The 16,037-nt window shown below is 37.1% G+C and overlaps 1 protein-coding gene across 2 annotated transcripts; it reads left to right on the forward strand.

Moving 5' to 3' along the window:
• Window positions 1-300: 300 nt before the first annotated feature.
• On the forward strand, window positions 301-9,453 carry LOC118834837 (zinc finger protein 383-like). 2 transcript variants are annotated; one of them, XM_036742277.1, is made up of 6 exons: window positions 301-368; window positions 1,731-2,306; window positions 3,571-3,647; window positions 5,374-5,500; window positions 6,087-6,182; window positions 7,879-9,453. In XM_036742277.1, exons 2-6 carry the CDS (start codon window positions 1,904-1,906, stop codon window positions 9,120-9,122), a joined length of 1,947 nt encoding a protein of 648 aa, XP_036598172.1. In that variant the 5' UTR covers window positions 301-368; window positions 1,731-1,903; the 3' UTR covers window positions 9,123-9,453. The 2 variants fall into 2 exon arrangements, with proteins under 2 accessions (XP_036598172.1, XP_036598173.1); XM_036742278.1 differs by lacking the exon at window positions 301-368 and adding an exon at window positions 814-853.
• The last annotated feature ends 6,584 nt before the right edge of the window (window positions 9,454-16,037 follow it).

The following is a 16,037-nucleotide window of genomic DNA, read 5'->3' on the forward strand; positions in this document are numbered from 1 at the left end:
GCAACTCCGGGGTGCACGTCCTAACAAAACGGATTTGAAGCTGCGGTCAGTCTTAATTATATAGACCGCCCACACCCACCGCTACTGGTGACCCAGGCGTCCGCCGCCGCTCCTGGACTCCACGCAAATTGTGTTGTGCGCTTCCTGTTTGACCTGGTGGCTGGAGGAGTGACCGGAAGTTCGTCTTGAGCCCGAGGAATGGCAGCCATTCATAGCCGAGGAACTTTCGGCTTTGCCTAGTTTTGTCCTCATCCGCTCCCCGTAGGTTGATTGCCTCTGTCTCCATCTGCGCAGCGCAGGCCAGGACACAGACTGACCCGAGGCGAAGGAGACACAGACCGTAAAGTACCGGGAGAAGAGAGAGCTGGGTAGGGGAGGGAGAGGAGGGAGAGGTGGGGAAGATGGGAGAGGGTGCGCTGCTCCCGTGAGGGAACGGGCGTCCTTGATGGATTGGAAGGAAGCGGGTTTCCTGCCTCGGGAGCTTGTTTGACAAGTGGGCCTTTTCTCCTCTCCTCCTTGGTAATTGGAGGCCTACAGTTTATTTCGAAACGCTATTCTATTTTGTGGAAGCGCGGAGTCAGCCCCGTGGTGGTGCTGTGATAGAAACCCAGGCTCGGCGGCGGGAAGACCCGAGTTCGAATCCTCAGACACCGATCAGCTGTGTAATCTCGGGCAGGCCCCTTAACTTGTCTCAGTTTGCTATCTGTGAAATGGTCGGCGGGGGAAGCAGAAGGGATAGGGTCTTCTTCATAAATCTGTGACCCTTTGGGTTACAGGGATTGGGCCCGTGATCCTGTCAATGCAGGGACCTACATTGGATCCAGTGCAGGAGCACAGCCTTGTCTTCCTATCAGTAAGCTCCCTCAGCCGGTGCAAGTTGGCATCTTCTCCGCAGTTTATGATGTTGGAAGCCCAGGGGCCTCGAGGCTGCATGTGGCCCTCTAGGTCCTCGGGTGCAGCCCTCTGATTGAACCCAAGCTCCCCAGAACAAATCCCCCAAATAAAAGGATTTATTCTGTAAAACCTGGGCTCTAGCCGTAGAGCGCTGAGATGGGAAGTGACCTCCTGGCCCTAGAAGACCAGCGCAGGGGCGGATAGAAAGCTTACTATTCCGCGGTACCCCTTCCTGCCAGGGAACTTGGTACTTTACGCCATTCCTAAATCATTCACATCTTTCTGTCACACAAACAACAGTATAGCATATCTTTTTCCAATGACGTTCACGCATTATTGGTACCTTCTGTGTATGGGGAATTATAGCAGATGCATAGGAAAATAGGATTGCCTCCTCCCTTACGGAGTTTAAGTCAAGCAAAATGGATGTACTTTTCAGCTAGGGGCAGCATGAGTATGTTGGGAGGTATAACAGTTTGTGTATTTGTCTGTCTGTATATATATTTTTTCTACATGGAGCCCACATGGCTTAGTGTTAAGAGCACTGTACCAGGAGTGCAAAGATATGTGTAAGTCCTAGTTCTGATAATTTACTTGTCTGGCCTCGGGTAACCTTATACTGAATCTCAGTTTCTTCATCCCTACAATGCAGATGAATGAGGTTTGCACTACCTAGTTGACAGGGTAGTTGTAAAGATACTGTAAAGATACACTACATAGCTATGATCTATTGTGTGAACTTGAGCCAATGCTGAAAGCTTAACACCTTATTTAGTTTAGTATTTCATTGTTGTCTACTCACTTTTTGCATCATTTGTATGTCCACATCTCTATAGAGCTTTGAGGTTTGAAGATATGACTGGAGCTCCTTGATCCCTCCAGCTGACCATTATATATATGCCCTCAGCTTTCCCCAGAAATGTATGCAGATGTTCAACCTGAGTCTGGAGAGAAATGACTCTGCTGGGAATGCAGATTTGAAGTCCATTGTGATAGTCCCAGTAGAAAAATGCTGGCCCTGAATAAGATGACCATCTCTTTGAACCCCCAAAACCTGGATATACAAGAACAAAATAGAGTCCTGAAAGTAGATACCTCCATTGATCAGGTAATCGCTGTAAGAAGAGAGAAAAAATGTAATCCAGAGGCTTCTCGCCAGAACTTCAGATGTTTTCCATACCCAGAGAAAGCTGGACCCCGTGAGGCTGTAAACCAGCTCTGGGAATTGTGTCTTCAGTGGTTGAGGCCAGAGATTCACTCAAAGGAACAGATCTTGGAGCTGCTGGTGCTGGAGCAATTCCTGACCATCTTGCCCAGTGAGATCAGGATTTGGGTCAAGTCACAGTATCCAGAGAATATCGAAGAAGTGGTCACTATGGTGGAGGATTTGACCCAAACCCTTGAGGAAGAAGGTGAGAGCTGCAGAAGAATAGAGGGAAAGAGCAGTCTCTTTAGAGTGTGAGTAGAGAGAATAGGCAACACAGGTTCTCAGAGAGGTCCTTGGAGAAACAGTAGTAAAAAGAGGAAATACAAGGAGAGAAAGCCAGTTTCTGAAGTAGATAAAGAAGCAGGTACTACCAACCTCTTGAAGACAATGAGTAATAATCTTTTTAATCCCAGTATTGGTCCTCTTTTCTTATGATATCCAGTCAACTCTGTGTCTTACAGGTTCACTACATGCAAAACACATGAGCACAAAATAGGAAACATTTTTATAACTCTATTCTTTTAAGTGTACAGATATCAAGCACAATCAAACTATTCATCCTTCCTGTATACTTTAATAGAGGTGTTTTCCAAAGCAGTGATGTCAAACTGAAATAGAAATGGGACCTAAACATATATAAGAATTCCTGCGGGCCACATGTTGACTTAGAAAACTCCATATTAACTTTATCTATGTTCTACTGTCTTTTTTATTTTGCTAAATATTTCCCAGTTTTAATCATATTTTTATTACTTAATATTTAATAATAATCCCAATTTTAATAAGGTTTTGGCAGTATTGCATGCAGTATTGACCTGAGGACCATATATTTGATATCTCTTCCAAAAGTTTATAGCATCCCCATTGGGTTCAGCCAGTTATTTTGCATTAATAATTCTTTTTATCTTCTAAGGGCCCTTTGAGGTCAGTCATTCAGTAAGCATTTACTAGGGCTTACTATGTGCCAGATTCTAGGGAATACAAAGCAGTAAAGCATGTATAACTATCCCAGTTGTATAGATGGAAAGAATTAAAGTTCAATATGATCCTCTGTCTTGCTCAAGGTCACAGCGAGGTAGTGGTTAAATTTATTCTTTGTTCCATGTTATATATAAGTAAACTTTCTTTTAGAAATTTAATGGCTTTCTGATAGATTGAAATATTCAATTTCCTATAAAGTCATTTTCTGCAAGGAGTCACCCGTTGATTCATTCTATATTTTATCACTTGGGAAAAATGATAATTCCTCATTAAATGGGCATATTACTATGGAAAGATCTAGAATTACACTTATCAGATAACATTGGAGACTGAATAGTTAAATCTTGACGTCTTCCATGAACCAGAATTCTGTCCTTGGAAACTTGCTGTGACCACAGGAACAATATCAGATCTTTGGGTTTGACTACCATTCTCTCAAAAACTGTCAGAGCCTTAGGGTTGATCTTGTTCCCATTCTTTCTCCACAGCTTCATGTTCTTATGATTCTTCTCTTCAAGAAGAAAGCACAGAAAAGGAAGAAATGTTCCCAGTAACCAAATTTCTGGTGAGTTGCACTGCCCTTTCCCTTTCCCACTATAGTCATCAGTATAGACACCTTTCTTTCCCTTTTTCTTGAACTTCTGTCTTAACCAAAGGCCTTTCTAGAGATTAGAACCTCTATTATTTTCTCCTGGGAGGCTGGGCACATCCTGGTGGCTAAATATTACACAGGGAATATTCGATTTTCTGATGGCCTTCCCAGCTTGATCCAACTTTCAATAATTATTTAAAAATAAAAAACTTAAACATGAACATTTACATATAAAATAATAGAAAAGTATTTTATATAAAACAGTCTTTTACAAGTTTGATTTTTTTCAAGTATAAAATTTAGCACTATAGTATCTAAACTACGCTGCTTGTTTGTATTCCCTTCTAAACTTCCTTTTGCTTTTTTCTTTGATGTTTAAATGTTTCATTGATGCCCTTTACCCCCTTTTCCTCTTTTTTTTGCATCTCTATCACTATACAATAACTTTCAACTTTATGTAACAGAATTGTCTTTTTTGCGTCCTGTGATCATTCCTTTCACTTGTTGGCTCTCATATTTTTGAAATATGAGATTTTTGAAATATCTTTTTTCATATTCCTTTCCTTACTCTATTTTTTAAAAAAGAATAAATGATGTTTTGTATTTAGGTCATATATCCAGCTTGAGCTTTTTGTGATAGATGGTATGAGATGTTGGTCTAAACTTAACTGCTGCTAGATTGCTTTATAGTTTTCCCAGCAGTTTTTTTCAAATGAGTCATTATCCCAATAATTGGCATCCTTGGGTTTATCAAACACTATGTGACTATAGTATGTTCAGTTTCTTCTAGGTCTTTTGCACTTAATTTGTATCATCTTATTTATTTTTTAACTAGTACCAAAGAATTTTGAAGATTAATGCTTTCTAATATAGTTTGAGATGTGGAACCGGTAGGCCCCGTTCCTTCCCACTTTTTTCATCATTCCCCTTATGTTTCTTGACCTTTTGCTCTTTCAGGTGAATTTAGTTTTTATTTTGTATGGTTATACAAAGTAACTTTCATACGTTTATTGGTATATGTACTAGATGTGTAAATTAATAGTAGTGTCATTTTTATGGCTCAACCATAAATAAATGAGTATGTTTCCAATTATTTAAATTTTCCTTTATTTCTCAAAAGAGGTTTTTTTTTTTGTGGTAGTAGTCATAAAATTCCAGTGTGTTTGCTGCATAGCAGTCTTTGATTCATGCTGGAATAGTTTCTGTCTTGTATTCAGTTGGAAATTAATATTAGAAGTGTGATTGATCAACCAGTTACAAGTTTTGTTAGTTCTGTAGGTCTTAGTGGTTTAGGAGGAAAGTGTATGCTCATTTAAAGCTTACAGCTACCCCTTAGAAGACAAGGGAACAAGATACTAGGACTTGTATGTGCTTTATATCCCAGGGTATCACTGAACAACACGAAGCAATAGGAGCAGATTATGAGAGGCAGTTTCTCATTGGCTAATGGACTTCAGTGGCTCTCAGAACAATTTAAGTTCTTAAAAAGCAGGGGTCCACATTTTTCTTTTGATCCCCACCAAGTCTGACATAAAATGGCACACACAGTAGATATGCAAGAAACAAATGATTTGGGATCACTTTACAATGTTAACAATATCAGAATCATCTTCCATACACCCTATTCATTTGACTGCTTTCCCCCTATGAGGGTAAAATAGGAAAATCACCCTATAAAGCATCAGTTTATTTATTTTAGGAATCAGTGACTTTCAAGGATGTGGCTCCTGACTTCACTTGGGAAGAGTGGGAACAACTGGAACCTGTTCAACAGGACCTCTGCAAGGATGTGCTGTTGGAGAACTATAGGAACTTAGTTTTTCTTGGTAAATCTTCCCCCTTGTGATTCCAAATTTATGCTTTTGGATTTTTTTTTAAACATCATTGCTTTTTAAAGACTCTGGGATATCAGTTAGTTTTGTCTTAGTTTGTAGAAACTAGAGATTCTTAAACCTTTTTGAATCAAACTGCAGGATATTTTGTGCTCTGTATTCCCAGGTGAGAAATCTTTGCCCTGAACTAAAACTTGGACAACAGCTTTGTTTACTCATTGCTTTCTGTGATTCTGTCCTTTGCCCATCCTGTGCTCACCTTTTTCTCACTTTTTTGTCAAGAACCTAGTTCATATACTTCCAGGTATTTGAGAATTGTACATTCTTATTAGGAGGAACCAATGACATAAGTGTCTTCTTGAATCCAGATCAACTCCATGATCTATTCCCCTGTAGTCTGTGGGTACACAGTAGATATTTCCTTCAGAAATTCTTTTATCTACCTTTTGAGACTTCTTAGCATATTCTCTTTTTCCTCACTACTCCTTCACTATCAAAGGGATTGACTGTATTCTAGAATAACTTTTTTTCCCTTTCAGTATGAATGTCCGTTTACCTTCCTCCCCCACCCCATTATTAGGGCTTTCAAGTTCCAAACCAAATGTGACCTCCCGGATGGGACATATGGAAGTGCCATGGATGCTGGAGAGTGAAGCTCCAAGAGACATCAGTCTATGTGAGTGAATGAAAAGCTAACAGCTGGGAATTTACTACAAGCAATATATCTGCTGGGCAGTCAGGGAGAAAACATCTTGGAAATGTTGATGCAGGAATCACTCCCTTAAACCTTCCAGGTATTTGGAGAAGGGCAGAGGCTAACTGGCTCTGTGACCTGCATAGATTTTTAATTTTCAACAAATAGTGTTTGCCTATAGCCTTACATTTCCTCAGTTCCCCATTCTCTTCTTAATCCAATTTTAGTATTCAGTAATTTATGGACACTGCTCTTAAAGGTCTTATACTTAAATCCTGGAGTCTTTTCATTATTTTCACTCAGCCTTTCTGCCTCATGTGACAATCAGAATATTTCACTTACTATATAGAAAGCACTATACAATACTAGGCACTTGGGATACAAATACAGTGAATGAAATGATCCTTACTCAACAGGAACTTGCATTCTAATGGAGGAAACCATAAGGATGGGTGTGTGTGTCTGTGTAAATCTACAAAGAAACACATACATACAGAGTAGTTAAAATACAAGGTAGTTTGAGAGAGAGGACCTTGGCAATTGAGGGAACCATAAAATGTTTCATGTAGAAGTTGGTGCTTGAGCTGAGTCTTGAAAGGTCTCTGTGAGGCAGAGAAGAGGGGAAAGTTTATTCTGAGCATGAGAGAAAGCCAGTACAAAGGCATGGAGACAGGAGATGGATCATCAGGTGTGAGGGACAGAGATAAGTTCAGTTTGTCTATGTACAGTGAGGCTAGAAAGGTAAATTGAGTATTATGACAAGAATCTCAGATTGCCAGCATTGAATGAGACCTCAACCTATACCTGAATAAAGTCCATTCTGTTAACATATTATATTGTCATCCAGCCTCTTCTTGAAGATTTCCTTTAAATCAGTCAACCGGTAAGAATTATTAAGCTGTGTGAAGTACTGGGGATAGAAATGCAAAGAATGAAATAATCTTTAAAGGAACTTATGTTCTGATAGGAACATGCTACCTCCCTAGGCAGCCCATTTCCCTGTTTGGCCCAGGAATTTTGATTTACTTTATAGGTTGAGTGGAAGGGTGAATCATGATATGATATGATACTATTATTATTATCAGAGTAAATTTAATGTGATAGTTGTAAGAATGGTATATTAGAAAGGTACAGCTATATGTGGAGGTCTTACAATCTGATCCTATCTTGCTTTTAACTTGCTCATAAAATTTCTATCACTGTCTCCTTTGTTTATTCTTCCCCTTTTGAGCCTCTTCAGGATAGCAACTCTTTATTGACAATTGTCAATCATGATAGTAATTTATATCATCCTTTTAGCTTTCCAAAACTTCTTGTGAAACAAGTAGTACAAAACTTACATTCCTTACTGTAGTAGGGAAAGAACCATGAACTTGATTTTGTACAAGACTTTTATTTGAATCCCAACTCAATTCCTTGAAAGCTGTGTAGGTGGTAAATGAATTAACCGCTTTGATTCATAGTTTCCTCATCTACAAAAAGATGATAATAATCCTTCTAGTACCAACCTTACAGGGTTGTTGTTAAGAAAATGCTTTTTCATAATAATAGTACCCATAGAAAAATGAATTATTTCATCATATGCATGTTCTCCCACTTTAATTACATTCCTAAGATAGTAATTCTTTTATCCCTACTAAGGCTACATTTATATTTCAAAAAACTTTTTTTTTTCCAGATTGGGATACTGGACCTGAAGTTAATGAATTATTTCCAAAGTGGAAAACTTTTGTAGAAGAGTCATCTCAGGGGGCGACAATAAAAGGACATAATTCTTGGAACTTTGAACTGGGAGAAGCCTTCAAATATTATGACATGTTGGTGAGGCAGCAAGGCCAACAGGAAAATCATTTGAAGCTAGGAACAATCACTCATGAGGAAAATCCAAACACGTTTAGAGGTTCTAAAAGCAGTGAATTTGGGAGAAGCTTCAATCTGAGCTCAATGGTAATTACACAACAGAGAATTCCTTTAGTAAATAGGCTCTCTAAATATGATACATGTGGCAAGAGCTTCAAAGATAATTCAGAACTATCTGAACATCCAAGAATCTATACAGAAGAGGAATCTTTGAAGTATAAAGGATTTGGGAAAGTTTTCAGCCAGGATTTACAACTTAATCTCCATCATGCTTGTCATTCTAGAGAGAAATCTTATAAATGTAATGAATGTGGGAAAGCCTTCACCAAGTGGGCAAACCTTACTCGACATCAGAGAATTCATTCTGGAGAAAAACCCTTTAAGTGTAATGAATGTGGGAAAGCCTTCACCCAGAGGGCACAACTTACTCAACATCAATTTACTCATAGTGGAGAGAAACCATTTAAGTGTTATGAATGTGGAAAAGCCTTCACCCAAAGGGCACATGTAACTCAACACCAACTTACCCATAGTGGAGAAAGACCCTATAAATGTAATGAATGTGGTAAAGCCTTCACCAATCGAGGAATACTTACTGATCATCAGAGAATTCATTCTGGAGAGAAACCCTATAAATGTAATGAATGTGGGAAAGCCTTTACCAAGAGGGGAATACTTACTCAACATCAGAGAATTCATTCTGGTGAGAAACCCTATAAATGTAAAGAATGTGGGAAAGGTTTCAACCGGAGTACACACCTTACTCTACATCAACACACTCATAATCAAGAGAAACCATTTAGGTGTAATGAGTGTGGGAAAGCCTACAGCCAGATTTCACAGCTGAATACTCATCAAAAAGTTCATTCTGCAGAGAAACCCTATAAATGTAATGAATGTGGGAAAGCCTACAGTCAGGTTTCACAGCTTAAAATTCATCAAAGAATTCATTCTGGAGAAAAACCCTATAAATGTAATGAATGTGGGAAGGGCTTTAATCGGAAGACACACCTTACACGACATCAGAGGATTCATACTGGAGAGAAGAACCTCTTACCATAGTAGGGACTTAATATATGTTTGTTTAATTGAAATTGAATTTAAATGCCTTGTTGAATTTTAAGTAATCTATGTGTAATAGCATTTCCATAATTTAAAAGGGTAACTACCTTCAAAAAAGAAAATGTTAATCGTGCATGTTTGGTGAAGCCATGCTGAACTTTTAATCGTTTCTACTTCCCTGTTCTTTTTTATTAATTTGACAAACTACAAAGAAAAAAAGATTGTGTATAATATTGCAAGTCAAGTATATATTAAATTTAATATTGTACTATCATCACAGACCTTTGTGTCTTGTGTCCCTTTCTGAGCTTTCTTCTCTCTGCATATTTTTTCTAATATTTTCTTGATATGCTTGTCTTTTTTTACTCTTGTCTTTTTTTTTTTTGACATCATCACTACTATTTCACTTGTTCCAACTCACTGACCCTTCCCTTATAAAAAGTATAGTCGAGCAAAATAAATCCATACATTGTCCCATTATTTGAAAATGTTTGTCTCATTCAGTATCTCTATTCGTTACCTTGTTGCCAAGGTGACACTTCACTCTGCACTAGATCATCCAGATCTTCCCAGGCTTCTCTGAATCCTTACCTTTTGTCATTTAATACATCTCAGTAATATTCTATTATATTCCATATGAATTTTCCAGTTCCTCTTTAATTTCCTGTTTCATGTTACAATAAAGAATGCTGCTATAAATATTTTTTGTATATATGTCATTTTTAACTTTCTTTGATCTCTTCTGGGTATATGCATAGCAGTGGTATTTATTTAATGACTTCTTGGGCATAGATCCATATTGCTTTCCAAAATGGCTGGACTAATTCACAACTCCACTAAGTGTACATTAGAGTGTTTCTTTTCCTGCATCTCTTCCTGCAATTGTCATTTTCTTTTTTTGGTCATCTTTGCCAATTTAATGGATGTAAAATAGAACCTCAAAATTGTTTTAATTTTCATTTTACTTATTACATTTAGATTTACTAGTTCAGATTTAGATTTTTTTCATATTATAGTTTATAGTTTGTATTTCTTCTTTTGAGAACCATCTATTCTTGTGTTGGCTATTTTTTTTAATTGGGGGATGACTCTTGTTCTTATGTATTTCTTACAATTCCTTATATCCATGGAATAGCAGATCTATATCAGAAAAATGTCCTCCAAAGATGGTTTTTCCCCCCATTCAACTATTTCCCTTCTAATTCTGACTGGGTTGATTTTTGTAGAAAGTTTTCAATAGTATATATCAAAATTAAGCATTTTATTTCCTGTGATAATCTCTATCACTTCTTTGGCCAAGAACTCTTCCTTTATCTGTAAGTGTGAAAATTATGTCTTTTCCTTTTCCAGCTTTTTTGTTAAATGGTATCATATTTAGGTCATGCATCCATTTCTAATTTCTGAGGTCAGTTAGGTGGCATATAGTGGATAGAGTGCCAGGCCTGGAATCAGGAAGTCTCATCTTCATCAACTTCTGAGTTCAAATTTGGCCTCAGGCATTTAACTAGCTGCATGATCCTGGGCAACTCACTTAGCCTTGTTTGCCTTGGTTTACTCATCTGTAAAATGACACGGAGAAGGAAATGGCAATCTACTCTAGTATTTTTGCCAAGAAAAACCAAATGGGGTCATGAAGAGTTGAACTTGACTGAAAATGATTCAACAACAAAATCTAATATCTGCCAGACTACTTTCTAGTTTTTCCAGCATTTTTTCTCATCCAGTGGAGGATTTAACCTACTAGTTGGTATCCTTGAGTTTATTAAGCACTATTCTACTATAGTGTTTCATTGCTTTTGAGTCTTATGAACCTTATGTTCCATTGATTATTTTATTTACTTATTTATACTGGTACCAAATAGTATTGGGATGGTTACTGCTCTGTAGTATGTGTTGGTTCATACTGTTGGCCAATTTCCCACATTTTTCATTATTTCCCTTGAGATTCTTGATGTTTTATTCCAGTAGATTAATTTTAGTTTTCTTTTTTGTAGTTTTTCTAGAGATTTTTGCAGTATTCATGTAGTTCCTGTGCATGTTGGCAGGTAAACGCAAGATGTCTGAAAATTCCAGTTATTTTAAATGGAATTTCTTTCTCTGTGTCTTTCTAAAAGGTTTTTTTGGGTAATATGTAGTACTGCTAATGATTTATGTGGGTTTATTTTATGTCCTGTTACTTTACTATTATTTTATTTATTAATTTTTAGTTGAATCTCTAGGATTCTCTAAGTAAACCACCATATCATCTGCAAAGAACATTTTTTTAATCCTCTTTCTGTGTGCTTCTTCCCTAAATTTCTTTATTTTTGTCTTAAATGCAATCACTAACACTTTTAGAACTATATAAGATAATAGTGGTGACAATGGACATCCTTGTTTTATCCTCTAGGAGGACTCTAGCATTTCTCCATTATGCTAATTCTTGATTTTAGATATTTACCATATTTAAAGAAAAGTCCATCTGCTTTTTTAATGGTCTTTTTTAAAAAGAGGTGTTGTAATTTATTAAAAGCTTTTTCTACATCTTTTGGTTTAACAGTTTTAATTGTTTTTGTTGTTAATATGATCTGTTCATGATTTTTCTAATATTGAATTTGGTCATAGTATATATATATATATACACCGTATATATGTATATACTGTATATATGTATATGCAGTGTGCATATGTATATATACATGTGTATATATATATATATATATATATATTTATATGTTCTTTATAAATTTATTGCCATAGCCTCTTTCCTAATATTTTATTGCATATTATTTACATTGAAATTCATTAGAGACCTTGGCCTGTAGTTTTTTAGCTTTGACTTTTCCTGGTTTAGGTGTTAGGCTTATAATTGTTGCGTAGAAGGAGTTTGTCTGGATCCCTTAATTTTTGCAAACAACTTTTGTAATAATTGGACTAACTGTTCTTTGAATATTTCATAGAATTCATTTGTAAATCCCTCTGTTTCTGGATTTTTTTTCTTCAGGAGATCCTTTATGTCTTATTCAATTTAATTTCCTGAGATTAGGTTATTTAAGTTTTCCATTTATTTTTCTGTTAATCTGTTCCATATTTTTGTGCATAGTTATTCATTTCACTTATCAAATTTTTAGGCTTATAATTGAGCAAAGTAGTTTCTGATAGCCTCCTTATTTGTCTTTCATTGGTCATAAATTGTTATTTTTCAGTTTTGTTTTTGACAATTTGATTTTACCTTTTAAACTGAATTAGCTAATGGTGTGTCTATCTTATAGGTAAAACAAAAAAACCTAGCTCCTAGTTCTTTATTTTCAATTTTATCTTATTTAAGCTTTAGAATTTCAATTTTTGTGTTTAGTCGAGAGGTGCTGATTTGTGCCTTTTATAGATTTAAATTAATTTTTAAAATTTTTGTCTTTTAATAATTTTTATTTTTTGTTACCCTGAACTTGAAAAAACATATATAAAAAGGAACAGAAATAAAGGATTGTATCTGTGAATTTCTATTGTAAATAGCTTGGATTCAAAAAAATAATAAATTCAATGTGTTAATTTCAAAACTGTCCTGGTCTTTGTCTCTCTCTGATTTTTCTAGTCGTTTTTCTTTTTTTAGTTGCCCAATTCATTGATCTTTCTCTTATTTATGAAAATGTTTCAAGATTTAAAATGTCACTTAAGGATTGCTTTGACTGCATCCCAAAAGTTTGTGTATGTTGTCTCATTATTTTCTTTGATGAAATAGTTGTTTCTATGTTTTGTTCTTTGACCTACGTAGCGCCAATGCAATACCCACAGTGAATGCTATGAGTATGCCAGTGTAGTTCTGAATTGCAAAATATAACAGACTCTCTTCATTAAAGGCAGAACCAAAGTTTTTATTCAAACATCAGAAAGCCAAATGCCAGCACCAAAAAGCCAAATCCATCATAGCAACAAAGAAATCTATACACATTATCAGTGCAGGGGGCACTGCCATCCCTAAGCCTTCCCTCTGTTAGGGCCTTCCCAAAACAAGGGCAAAATCACTCCCTCTCACTCACGTTAGCAGCTGCTCTGTATGTATCTCTCTCCCAGTTCTGATTGCTCTGACCAACTTCCTCTCAGCTCTGCTCCACTCATTCAGCAAGCTCCTCCTAGCACAGGTTTATGTGATCAGGCTTAAGCAGGTCACATGAGCCTAGTAGTGGATGGGAAAGATCTTTCCATTGCATTAGCAATACATTAACAATACATTCCATATATTAATAATATAGCCTATCAGTTCTTCAGGATTAAAATCTCTATTTTTGCTTTCTTCAAATGGCCTTTTATTGATTTTAATTTTTCTTGGTCAGTAGACACATTTAAATAGTTTAGCTTTGCTGCATTTCTTTATAAGATTTTTATGTCCTAATATGGGCTTAATTTTTGAAAAAGTGCTATGCACAGTGGGGATATACATGTACAAACATACATACATAGAAACACAGAAATAAGTACACACATATGTGAACACATATGTGTGTGTATGAGTATAAATATAACCATACACAGGTATATGTATACGCGCAATACTTGAGATTCCCGTTCAGTAACTGCCAGAAATATCAAATCTAACTTTTCCAAAATTCCATTCAGGTCCTTAACTTGTTTATTTTTTTATTTTCTTTGATGCTGAACAAGATATATAAACCCAGAGGTTGGAGTTCTCCCTTGGCACTCTGAGCCATAGGAGGAGTGGTGCGTGACTCTGGGGCAGCCATTGTCAAGAGCTCCCCAGCTAGTGAACCAAGATGTTGATGCTTTTTGGTAATTGAATTGTGATTTGGTCTGTTTCTAATGTATGTTTGTAATTTGTATTTGCTTTGAAGTTCAGGTTGCTGGCTTTTCCTCCTGGACTAAGTGAGTTTATATGTATATGTTGGATTAAAGTAACATTGTTAACCCCTTAATGTTGCTTTCCTTAGTAAAGCAGATCAAAAAAATCTGTGCTGGCAGTGTTCTTATTGTTGGGTTTGTACTGGTCTTTCACCCCCACAACAGCTACTAGCCGAATTGTTGCAACACTTTCACAGACAGTCTTTCAGAGAGGATGTAATTGGGTTGGAATATTCTAATTTTTAAGGTAGTATTTTCTTCAGTGGTCTTCTGGACCTCCTTTTCTGCCTTTTAAGGCATTCTTCTCCTCATTGGCTTTTTGAACCTCTTTTGCCATTTGGGTTAGTCTATTTTTTAAGGTATTATTTTCTTCAGTATTTTTTAGATCTCCTTTAGCAAGCTGTTGACTTGTTTTTCATTATTTTCTTGCATGACTCTCATTTTTCTTCCCAGTTTTTCCTCTGCTTTTCTTACTCGATTTTCCAAATCCTTTTTGAGCTCTTCCATGGCCTGAGACCAATTCATATTTTCCTTGGAGGCTTTTGATGTAGGCTCTTTGGCTTTGTTGACTTCTTCTGGCTGTATGTTTTGATCTTCTTTGTCACTAGAGAAAGATTCTATAGTCTGAGTCCTTTTATGCTGCCTGCTTATTTCTCCAGTCAATTACTTGACTTTTGAGCTCTTTGTCAGGGTCTGACTGCTTCCAGAGTGGATAGTGCTCTGTCCCAAGCTTCAGGGGTTTTGTGCAGCTGTTTTCAGAGCTGCTTCTTTTCTGAGGTGATATGATACTCCTCTCCTGGCCTGTGCTGTGGCCTGTGAGTGCAAGCACTCCTTTCTGCCGTGTAACTACCAAGAGGACTCCCTCTTCATAGCCATCACAAGCTCTACCACACTAGCACTCCTCCTCCCCCAAGGATCACCAACCAGGACCACGACCCTGATCCAAGCAGGGCAAAGCAAGAGATCCCTGCACTCCTGCTCTGGTCAGCCGCTCAATTCCTCCCACCTTCTGTAGGCCTGGAGCTTTGAAAGCAGCCACTGCTGCTTCTGTTCCCACCACTGCTGCAGCCACCTTCACTGCCTTGGGGCTGGGGCCAGCGGGCACACTTCTCTCACCTAAGTCCAACAGTTTTCCCACTGACCTGTTCTGTTGTCTTTGGTGTTTGTGGGTTGAGAAGTCTGGAAACTGCCACAGCTGCCTGTGATTCAGTGCCTGAGGCCTGCTCCATCTGGTGTGTTCCCTCTCTATATATGTTCTGTTTCTTTATTCTGTTTTATGGCTTGACCTGGGGTTGGTGTGGGAATCCATTTTACGTTGTCCTGCTGCCACCCATGACTGGCCTCTTGTGAGAAAACTCCTCCAGTTAGCCCAACAGTAAATAGGTTTTACTATTTACCACCAAGATGTTCATGGGCCTGGATTTCTAATTTGATGTTCTTCTTATAGCTCTATGGTTAATATGATCAGAACATAAAGTCTGAGCTAGTTTTCACTCCATGAACTAGTTAATGGAGAAGTAAAATTTGAGAAGCTGTACTTACTTGTATTGAGATTTGTTTGTGAAAAATTTTAGCAGGAACATCTAAGGAGACTGTACAATCAAGTCTTAATACTAAAGTACTTCAGAGCTGCCCCTAGAGAAGACGTTTCCAGAGACCAGATGACCATATGGGACATCTGAGATCCAAGATGAAATGTGTTGATTAATTGGACGTTGGGAGTAGGTTACTAAAATACAAAAAGACTTGATGTTAGTTAATATTGATTATTATATTACTTTGTCTTTTTGTTTCACTGTATCTGTATACCGAGTTCTCTCAGTTATATCCTTGTCATGTGAATTTCCCCTCTACAATTAGTCCATGGTTCTAGATGTATTTAGTATGCACTGTGATTGGTTGGTCTTTTTCTTTCACTAACCATCCAGGGAAGATTGTGATATGTGTTGCATTGACAAATGATTCTGATTCCATTTTGTAATCAAGTCTAATCTGTATCACACCCCAATGTATTGTCAAATTGCCCAAGCCATGTTTCTTTTTCTCTTAACTTAGTTCATAAATTCAGCTAGTCTATAAAAA

Source organism: Trichosurus vulpecula, chromosome 1 (genome assembly GCF_011100635.1).
Source record: "Trichosurus vulpecula isolate mTriVul1 chromosome 1, mTriVul1.pri, whole genome shotgun sequence".
Taxonomy (NCBI): Eukaryota; Metazoa; Chordata; class Mammalia; order Diprotodontia; family Phalangeridae; genus Trichosurus; species Trichosurus vulpecula.

Excerpts from the sequence above, each read along its gene's own strand:
- LOC118834837 (XM_036742277.1), top strand. The coding sequence starts at position 1,904 with ATGCTGGCCCTGAATAAGATGACCATCTCTTTGAACCCCCAAAACCTG. Across the intron at positions 3,648-5,373 it reads TCCCAGTAACCAAATTTCTG|GAATCAGTGACTTTCAAGGA; the intron begins GTGAGTTGCACT and ends TATTTATTTTAG. Across the intron at positions 6,183-7,878 it reads TCCAAGAGACATCAGTCTAT|ATTGGGATACTGGACCTGAA; the intron begins GTGAGTGAATGA and ends TTTTTTTTCCAG.